The sequence below is a fragment of the Camelina sativa genome, chromosome 5 (assembly GCF_000633955.1).
Source record: "Camelina sativa cultivar DH55 chromosome 5, Cs, whole genome shotgun sequence".
NCBI classification, from domain to species: Eukaryota; Viridiplantae; Streptophyta; class Magnoliopsida; order Brassicales; family Brassicaceae; genus Camelina; species Camelina sativa.
The window spans coordinates 4810414-4821396 of record NC_025689.1 but is presented as its reverse complement, the minus strand read 5'-3'; the positions used below and the strand labels follow the sequence as shown (position 1 = coordinate 4821396).

Here is a 10983-nt window from a genome sequence, read left to right as displayed (position 1 = left end):
TAACTAAAGTTTGAGATTTATAAATTTTCGACGTTTTCAAGAAATGTTGCACGTTTTCAATTTTTTTTCGATATTAAACCCGTTTATCGTTCAACTTTCCACATATTATGGTAACGCACTCGCTCCAGATTTACGATTACGCAAGTGTATACCGACATTAAAGTCCATGTTGCACCAACACACGTGAGCCAAGTCCTCCCACTTGCAATAATTGAGTTCTTTATCTTTTAATGATTTGTTCAAAGTAAGCTCTTGTGGCTCACAAGTCCAAGTCATGAGTTGACTCATGACCCTTGCCTAACGTCCAAATTTTACCCCTTCACTACTATCCAATTCCAAACTCCTAAAACGCAAAACGATAAACACATCAAATATAAAGTATTGCTTCAAAAACAAAAAGCTATTATAAAAACATTGATGGACTGATGGGTTTCACATTGGAGAGATATATAAAAGTGTTTACAAAAAATACTTGACCATATTTTTCTTATCTAGCATCTTTAACTTAACAATCATCTACCAAATTCTTTACCCCTTCCTTAGCCTACTACTTTGCCTTTCCATCATCCTTGTCTTCCTTCGGCACAGAGGATCTGGCCGTAGCTGTTGCTGCCATCTCCGTTTCGGCGGCCAAGGCTTTTTCTCTAAACTTTTTGTAGATATCACTCTTGTAAAACTTTTTGGTCCGGATCACCAAAACCAACGAGACCAATACACCGAAGAAAGTTACCGCAGTAATTATTATAAATGACAACTTAAAACAAGACGTGCCTATGCAATTCAAATCTTCCCCATCCCTTCTTTCGTTCCCTATTCCTAATGCCTTATTTTGCTTATGCGCCTCCACGTCGTACAAATACCCTGCGACCCGAACGTTTAGCAAGTAAGACCCGATCGGGCTTGCGACTGACCCGAAGTTATACAACGTCGCGTAGTACTTAAGCCCAAAAATCTCGGAAATGATAGCAAATAGAAGCGGCCACTGCGCACCGAAACAAAACCCTATGATGACTGATGCGACGTAGAGTCCACCGGGGACATTAAAAGCAATGAGTAGGTGACCGGCGCAGGACAAGAGAAGGACCAGTGTGAGCATTAGAGGTCTTGGGAATTTGTATTTGATCAAGAAGATCTCAGAGACCACTCCTGCAACAACACGACCATAGTAATTCCATATGCTCACGAGTGATACAAACGTGCTTACGCTTCTCTTTGGATAACCGAAGGAGCTTCCGATTTGACCCAAATTGTCTATCGCCGTCAAAGTCCCTCCTACACCACATATCGTTGCTAAGAACAGAATCAACATGTCTACGCTAAACAAGGCTTGCAAGATCGTATAGTCATCTCCTCTCTCCGGTGGGCTAAAGATAGTCTTCCAACACGACGCCGTTTTCACCGTCTCCCGCTCCTCCTCCTCCTTGTGTGACCCCTCATCTTGGTCTTTAACCTCTAAGGTGGGTTTCTCTGTGACGATATTGATCGGTGCTGGATTATTTAAGGCGACTTGTTTCTCCCTCCAAAGCTTCCTTTCTTCCAAGACGACAATAATGATAGGCAAAAGAAGCAAGACGATCACCACGGCGGCGCTACCTCCAAACTCACTCTGTGTGAAGCCGGAGACCTTGTTAATGATGATGACCACCATGAGAAACGTCGCGAGCCCGAGCGATATGTATAGGAAGTTATAGAACACCTTTAGCTCGTCTGTCTGTCTTTTCACTTTCATTATTCTTATCGTTCTCAAAAACGCAAACGATACTACTGCCGGCAACCAACCTACAAATACAATCATTCATACAGTTAGTACCGGTTTAGATCCCCGGTTAGTAGAAAAAAGTCATTAATCATTGTTTTTGAGATAATACATAGACTAATCATAACCATTGACCTCTGTTTTGTTCTGTTTTCCTCTGTTTTACTCTGTTTCGTGTCAATAAATATTATAAACTGAGCTTACCGATCATCAAGATGAGCTCTTTTGTGTCTTCACCATAGAAGGCGTGGTAGAGCTGTGTAATAATGGCGCCACTAAGACCAACGTAGCCCTTGAGAATCCCCAAGATAACCCCACGTGACTCCGGGAAGTTCTTAACGCACGTGACGAGAGATCCAGTGTTAGCGAACGACTGAGAGTTGGCTCCGACGCAGATATAGAGACACATGTGCCAAACTTGAGGTTTCGAGATCCGTTTCGTGACTGCGAGCCAAATCATGAAGTATCCGAAGAAGTTAAGGATGGCTCCGATCAAGAGGATGAACCAAGGCGGAGTCACCTCATTGAGTAGACCCGCGAGGACTCCAACGTTGGCTCCTAGATCTTTGAAGAAACTAAGGAGATTAAGAGTGGTTTGGTCGTAGCCTAAGGTTTTCTTGATATCGCTTGAGTAGATACCGAACATGTAAGTGGCTCCAGCCGTAGACATGATTAAGAGACTCCCGAAGAACATAAACCATCTCCCGGTTAGGATTTGGACGGCTAATCCCTTCATTGAACCACCGGGACTTGCAGCCACCATTTTTTGGGAGTTAGGAGAGAAGTGTTTATGTCGAGAGGGATGGTTTTGGGTGTGTTCTTGGTGGAATATATTGGCAACGAAGTGAGCGTGAGAGAAGAGAGAGAAGGTAGAGGGGGAAGACCGGAAGACCGTTGACTTGGAGAGTGATTAGGATAGGAGGGTTATAAATGGAAGCTAATATGCCTATATTTGTATATTAAAAGGAAACTAGGATAAGTTTTTTATAATTATATATATTAAAATGGATATTGATAGATTAAATTGGATAATGATGTATTTTAATGTAAAAAAAAATTAATGGAAAAAATTGTACATATGTAAAGTTCACATGTGACACATGGCAAATGATGGTTTTCATAGTAACAAATTTAATTCTTAGAAACAGGAAGTAGAAAAAAATAAAATGATTTTGACTATTATAGGATGAAGAAGGGAAGGAAGACATTTATGGTAGCTTTGATAGCTGGTCAAAAATAAAGATAAAATAGAAATATTCATTAAGACCGCCCATATTAAGCCGGGTGGGTGGTTCCTTAGTGTGATATGAATTTGTAATGTATTTAGACATATATAAGCATGTATATATCCTATAATATCATATGTATGATTTCTTCTCAAAGAAACAATTATAATAAACATTGTAATAAATAATATTATTAATTAGTATATTATTATATATAATAATTTTTAATAAGTGATAAACCATATAAACATCCTTAGTATTTGGAGTGCTTTAAAAAAATTTAGAGGGTTGACCAAAAATATAAATTTTAAGAGATATTCAAAACAATTTTAATTTCTAAGAAATCTACAATCATTAGTAAGAAACTCTTACACAGCAAATCTACGGTAATAGTGGAAGAATATATATAAACACATACAATCGGTTCAACTGCCGGTTTGAAAAGATTTAGTAAGTTTTAATTATTATTAAAAATAAAAATATAGTATTTGTGTAGGCTACATTATTTGCACACTCGAAGGCTTTTTGAATGGTGTATATAAATATAATTTAAACTTAATTCCTCATCTCCTAGCTTCTCGGAGTTGTAAAATTACACGCATACTACTTTTACAATACGTCAGAAATTGTGAATATCTTCTAAACGTACATAAAAGTTCAATTAGGTGTAGAAGTTCGAATCACATTCAATGCAAATTAAGTTATTGACAATGAGTTTTCGAGAACCCTATTTTTGATGAAATAAGATGTCACATTCTAATCGTTTGGTTTTTCCAAACTCCAATACGTTTAAATGTCAAAGTATTATGCCTATACATGAATTCATGCTAGCTTTGATTTTCTTAATCACAAAACATTTCTGTGTTAAAAGTTATATATATCGTATATGTTTTTCATTGCGTATAATTAATTTTTGTAAATAATGTTTGTTGAAACTAAAGTACTGTTGTACCTCTAACTCTAAATATAAATGTACTATTTAAATTTATAATTTTAAAAACGTAAATAGACAGATAATTATATACAAATTCTAATAACCTTCCATGATAATTTATGAGAATTGCCCTAATAACATTGTCCCAAAATTAAAAATTAAAAATAGTTGCTTTTGTCAACAACTTGATCAACGTGGAAAATGAATGAATCGTCGAAAAGATGATTTTCCAATATTATGTTTCTCTTAATTTGACTCTCTTTATTTCAACGTTCTTATTCGACTATATTAGTTCTCGTGACGTAGTTTGTTTCTACTTTCTATGCAATGTTCTTCTAGATGTAGAATAATAAGAATATGTTAATTTTTAATTATGGCGAAAGAATACAAGCAAAAAAAAAGCGATAAAGATAGAATCAAAGAATATATTGTCTAAGACATTTCTAATCTCTTTATTTCATTATATTCCGGTGCATTAGTCTTAATAAGTAGGTTGACAAAAGAACTCAAAAACAAATCTCAATAAGTGTACTGCTGAACGGGCAACTCTGCGTATAAGATCTTTCTCTTTCTGAACGGCAAATCAAACTAAATAAAATTAAAATATCTCAAAATCGAAATAATGATACACCAACTAAATCGAATAAGAGATCCTTTTGGAAATAAGAACGTACTGAGTCTAACTAGACTTATAAGTTATATAACATCACATTAGAAAAGAAGACTATTACTAGTCTTTAGTTATTTCTATTTTTATCAAACACGAAACTCGTTAGTTATATAATATTAAACGATCACGATCTAAACAACTAAGATTTAACGACTTGATCCCTAAACAATATAATCAGTCAGCAAGAATGCAGGAACATAACACCTTCTCCATGACCATGACTACATCTCATGTCATATGTATGACGAATTACTACTTAATTGGTCTGACTGATCACAGTTTCTTACTTGATGAAGATTTCGAGTATAATAAATTTAATTTGCTTTCGCTGAATAGTCGGTCAATGTTTAGTATTTTTCTTATTTGGTTCAGAGCCTTGCTGACCCGGATCAATTAATGAAAGTATTTGTCTATTTGATATACATTATTTAATTAGGCGTTTCTTGTTTGTATACCACGTATAAAAACTGAAGACGTGCAATATGTGAAAGCTCTAAAGAAAGACGTAGTAATGAGACGGGAAATTTATATATAAAAAAAAGACATATGAGGCCTCTCCATGATTATGTTGACTTTTGAAGATGAATATATTGACTTGTAAACCTGAACGTATGAACATTTTATTATTGTTAAAGAGGTTTTCTTATTTGTTGCTTCATAGACAACTCATTCTCCATTGATCTTAGTCATTGCATTGTCACCCTATCATCCTTATGTCGATAAACTTTTGTCCTTTTTGTATATTTATGAAGCTAGGCGTTAGATTTCTCTTTCGCCTTTGCTATGTATTCTTGATGTTTTGCATTTATTGTGAATATGTAACTATGTTGCATTCTTAAACATTTACAGCTGTGGTTTTTCGCATTTATGTCCAAGGGTATATATATTACCTTTTAGACAAAAAAAAAAAAGGTAATATATATTACCTTTAAGCTCTATATCACATATTTTTTTAGCTGGATCATAATGATCTAAATTCGTTAGAATATGGACCAACTATGAAATTACAGAGGATCGCGTGCAGTAGTTTTGACCCACACACCCGTGTGGTATCACATAATCATATAGTCGTTCGTATAGGAGTTGTGGGCACACGACAACATCTCTCCTAACACATGGACACCTTGACTTTTTAACTCAAATGTGTTGTTTCCTTTTTTTGTTTTTTTTTGGTGCTTCATAGAGAACTCATTCACCCTTAAAGGCTTGGGCTTTCGGCAGAACCCAGTTAAACCATTAGTATATTAACCTATGTCCATTGTATGTATCTTGTTTCACTTCAATATGTGGAGTTTACTAACAGTTTACATGATATTTTGCACATGCAACTGATTTCAGTTATTGTGTTTGGAAACTAGGTATGGAAATTATATATTAACCTCATCAACATCCACAAATATTTTGTATTTGTGAATATTAAAAATATGTATGTTCCAGTGATCTCTATCTCGGCTAAAATTTTGGTGTTTTCTTTTCTTTTTTTTCTTCTTCTACATACCATCTAGTTTCCCACTTACTTCCAGATTAAGACCCATGTAAATTTCAACTGTGAGAGGATTTAATGATTTTGTTGAAAATTATACTTAAATCTTTTTTAAAAATCATCTAATGTGTTTGGAATCATAATTTGACAATATGAATGAAGATACCATTTTGTCAACAAAGAAGGTACGTACATAGTTTTATTTTTCTTTCCCTATTACAACATCTTTCACTTCAAGAAAAACCTAACACTTTTGAAAACAACGATTTACTATTAAAGACCGACGAATTCAACTATCAACTATAGTTATATGCAATCGACGATCTAACATTCAACTATCAACTATAGTTCACAAATCTTTGGTATTTTCTTTACACCAAATGTTAGCTGTAAGATCTGTTAAAATCATTGTTCTCCTTATAGATTAAGATAAAATCTAAAACAAAATGTATGATGAATTGGTCATTTTGAGACTTAACCGACACATATAGACAATGTTCCCTGCACTGTGCATTTGTCCATGCACAAGCACACGCACAAGAACGACGACAACATTTGCTTCTTCTTTGTGTGTGTATGCGGACAAACCATTCCAATCTATATATATATATAAGAATTTGGTATAATATTAAGACATATTAGTGGATAGTGATAAATCATCGTTGTGTCACTACCCAAAATCAAACCGCATAATACATTGTGTTGAAAAAGAAAAACAAATTATAAATCAAGAAAGTGACTTTAAATTTTTTGGAGCCCCAGTGAATATGATTTCATAACAGCCTTCTTGATACGTTCTATTCATTACGGTCCCAAAGTTCACATCTTTGAACTTACGTTTAAATCAAATCATTACAAAGGGAGATTTGGGTCTCCCAATCAAATTAAAAATCTCCAAAGAGATTTGGTCTCACTACACGTCTTCTCCTTTTTAAGAAAATTCCAAATAAAGATTATACTTTTCAATATGGGAACACAGGTATCACCAAGTACAAAGATATGAAACTCATCATGGTGTTTACCAGAATCAATGATTAATTCTGTAACAAACAGTGAAGAGTAGATTAAGGATCCTAAAAGGTTAGCTGCAACTGTATCTGCTTGCTTTAGAAATATATTAATCTAGCTCTATGGAATAAGCCATAAGGTAATCAATTTTTTTGATCTTTTGATTATATACCAAAGTTTGTTATAAGTTATAACTAAGCTCTTTTTGAGTCGATGAAAAATAACATACAATCTTTAGGATTAATTAAAGCCTATTTCGAAGATAATGTTCACTTTCTTATCGGAACTTAAAAAACACAAATCTATACAATTTTAAAATCATCAAAACATACAATCAATATCCTTAAAAATGGTCTGTTGATCGGCTCTTCTGTCGCCGGATTGCTTGAACGCAACAGTGGGAGCGATTCTACAACTCCTCCTCTGGTGTTCAAGCACAAGTTCACCGGCTAACCAATCCAGCTTCTCATAATTGCTCTCTTCATTAATTTTTTTACCACCAAACAGAACCGACTCTGTGTTCTTCTGCTTTAGCATATCCTCTGCTACTCCCACAAGCATATTCACATTGCTTGGACTTGCGTCTGTGTCTATATTCGGTTTGCATGGACCGAAGCTTGAACCATTCGCCTATAACAACATCACCCAAAATTAATGAAATCTAATATTACTATCAAGATTCAGCTTTCCTAAATCTAATAAGTAATAACACATTTTTGCATCTAATGATCACATGAATGTACCAACCACATAAGCATTATACCTGAATACGAACGTAGTTAGAGCATGATTACTGAGAGTTACTCAGTTGGTTGCTTTCTTATTTATGTCCGAAAAAAAATTAAAAAATCTAATAATATTGTCTAAAATGCGAGAATCGCTTCTCCAGGAAGGAGCGGAAGCAACCCATAAGGAACGGTACGTGTCAAATTTTGGTTGGTTGTCGGATATATAAATTTTTTTTTTTTTTCATTTTCTTCTCTCTCTTTCGCGACCCTTTCTCATTTCTCTCTTGAGGTTAACGGTGAATCGGCGATAGATTCACTTCAAATCCGGAAAAATCGATTAAACTCGAGGGTTTTGGTGATTGACACCGATTTGTTTACGGATCGGCTTCCAATCACAATTGTTGTCATGTCTTATTCGCTTCTGTTCTCAAGATCCTGAATTTTCTCCAAGCTTTCATCGGTGTATCGATCATAATCTACTCGATTTGGATGCTCGATCAATATAACCATCATGTTCCCCCGTTAAACCTCCTCCGTCTTAGCCTCTGGCGGCTTCATCTCTAGAAAACGAAGGTATGTTGGGTATCTTTCTCTCCGATTCTATTTGTATGTCGTCGCCTCTCATAATTAAGTCTAACATCAAAACAGGGGCGTATAGACTTAATTAGATTCAATGTCGTCGCCTCTCATAATTACATTAAAAAAAGTACTTGGGTTGGGTGTCAATGATTTATGTGAATGTGTATGTTGTGAAGTAGCTTTTGATTTGGGAATCAAGAGGTTGCTGAGCAACCAACAGTTGATAAGGACAACTTAAAACAACAGCCCTAATTAGATATTTGGTTGCTCTTTTGATGTAAATGTCGGGTTAAAACAGTTTGGTTGCTGTCATTTGCTTTTGCTCTGGTTTGTTTCACTTCAAACTCCAAAGAATGTTGTTTTGATTTTGATGAAACTGATGAAGCAGGTAGCGAGAGTAATAGTGCAACGTTGACATTTGATGGTGTTGATAAAATGGGTGAAAGGCTTGCTAATGAGGTATTTAGCCAGCATTGTTGTTTTCACTTTGATCTGCAAAGTTTATGAAATTATATTTCTCTTTGATAAAAACTGCTGGTCTTTTATTTACTTTGTCGTCGTCCTCTACGAGAAAAGTAAGCAAGGGAGACAAGAATGTTACACACTACTAGTCTTTTATTTTCTTTGTCGTCGTCTCAACAGTGGTCATTCCGGTTATAACCAGTTTCTTCCAGGTTTGTGTCTGAAATTGCAATGTCCTTGAGATGAAGTTTGGACCTCAAAAGTAGCTTGCTTAATTGATTTTTGGTTGTGTCCCTGCAGCGGTTCCTGCTCCTGTGGTCCGAAGACCAGTTACTATTTAAACAGAGGCTTGACTCTGTTGTTTACTTGTTGTACAGCTTCTGGTCCAGTGGCTATAGTTCAGAAGGTAACTGGTTCATGTGTCTCAAAGGGAAGGACTTACTACAGATACTCAACAACTGTGATTAACAAATCTTCTAGACCTCTGAAAAGTCTCAACCTTTCGATCAAGAATCTATATGGACCAATCTGGGGGCTCTCGAGATCATGCAATTCGTTCGGTCTACCCTCTTGGATGCACTCATTGCCATCCGGGAAATCCCTAGAGTTTGTCTACATTCACTCAACATCACCGGCCAATGTGGCAGAATCAAGCTACACTTTGGCTTGACCAAACAACAACTACACTCAAAGGAATCAGTGTGTATAGGTCCAAATTTTAACCAATTAAACAAGTGTAAAACACTAATAAGGTAAAATATGCCTTGAGTAACTTTTTTGGGGTTCTCTAATAATAGGTTGATTTTGCTTAAGTTCTTTTAGGGTTGCTTTACTTAATTTATGATTATTTATATAATTAATTAATGTGAGAGTAACTATAGTGGGTTACTCCACTAATGATGGTCTTACTCCTACGGCACTGACCAAACGCCATAGAAACAGCCTGGTCCACAGTATCAGCCGCACCATCAGCAGAGATCCGAACCGCAGGTCGAGCCCAATGCTTAGACTTCCACTTCATAACCTTATCACAATCATACTTCACATCAACCAACTGTCCAGTACCAAGTGACAACACAAGCAAATCCTCAACACCTCTAACGAACGGAAACTCTTGTTTATTATGCAACACATGAGTGATCGCAGCAGCCGTAGGATTACTCATAGCTAAACCACCATCAACCGCCACGCACCGAGTCTTACCATCAACTGATCTCATCTCCACAGGCTCAAAAACTCCAGTCTCAGCCCACGTGGCTTTACAAACCTCCCACAGCTTGAAATCATAACCGTCCGTTTCCAACGCATCAGCACGTGAGAACAAAAACGGCGCAGAGCTAGTGAGGTCGTAGCAAGGAATCAAAACCGGTTTAAGCGTGTCCTTAAGCGTAAGCTCCTCGAACGACTCCTTCATAGCTTTCTCAAGAAGCTTCGAACCACCCGACCCACCCGACCCGGTTCTCATAACCCGGTTTAAAATCCCCTGCGACGATTTGCCGTAAAAGCTTTTACCTTTCTTAGCTAAAAACCTCCACGTGTCCTCCGCTTTGAAGATCGGACGGTTACCATCACTCGACGCGAAAAGCATCGCCGTGAAAATACCGCCGATACCGGAACCGGAAGCAACGTCGAAGTAATCGGCGATTCGGGCATTCGGATCACCCGATTTAGATTTGAGAGCGTGTTCCAAATACGCCAAAGCTTTCCCGGGTATGATCCCTCTCATCCCACCACCACTGTCGATACTCAAAACACAAACTTTACCTCTCTGGTTCTTGATCGAACCAGGAACGACGCCGTTTAAAGCTTCCACTACCACCGTTTCTTGCTCAGGACTCGGGTCTCTGCTTCTTGATTCCATAAGCTTAGAGTCATCATCATCGTACCCGAAAAGAAACTTGCTTTCGAGAATAGAGAAAATCTCGTAGCTTAGCTTATCAGTCTCGATACTCGGTTCTTGCATATTCGCCGCCGTCACTCCACCACCGTCGCCGCCGTTGTTGCTCTGTTTGATCAAGTGTTTAACAGCTCCGATTGAATCAATCGGTTTGTTGTGTACTCTTTGCATCGTAGTATCGTTTACTCTTTTAAACCCAAACAAGAACAAAAGATCAAATCTTTTTTAAAAACCCTTTTC

At 36.7% G+C, this 10983-nt stretch overlaps 2 protein-coding genes across 2 annotated transcripts; both read right to left on the bottom strand.

Annotated features, from left to right (window-relative positions):
* Window positions 373–2632, bottom strand: LOC104785526 (protein NUCLEAR FUSION DEFECTIVE 4-like). Its single transcript, XM_010510758.2, has 2 exons — window positions 1961–2632; window positions 373–1779 (listed from the first exon to the last, which is right to left on the bottom strand). Exons 1-2 carry the CDS (start codon window positions 2517–2519, stop codon window positions 548–550), a joined length of 1791 nt encoding a protein of 596 aa, XP_010509060.1. The 5' UTR covers window positions 2520–2632; the 3' UTR covers window positions 373–547.
* On the bottom strand, window positions 7299–10968 carry LOC104785525 (patatin-like protein 6). The gene is made up of 3 exons (XM_010510757.2): window positions 9757–10968; window positions 7841–7861; window positions 7299–7707 (listed from the first exon to the last, which is right to left on the bottom strand). Exons 1-3 carry the CDS (start codon window positions 10912–10914, stop codon window positions 7399–7401), a joined length of 1488 nt encoding a protein of 495 aa, XP_010509059.1. The 5' UTR covers window positions 10915–10968; the 3' UTR covers window positions 7299–7398.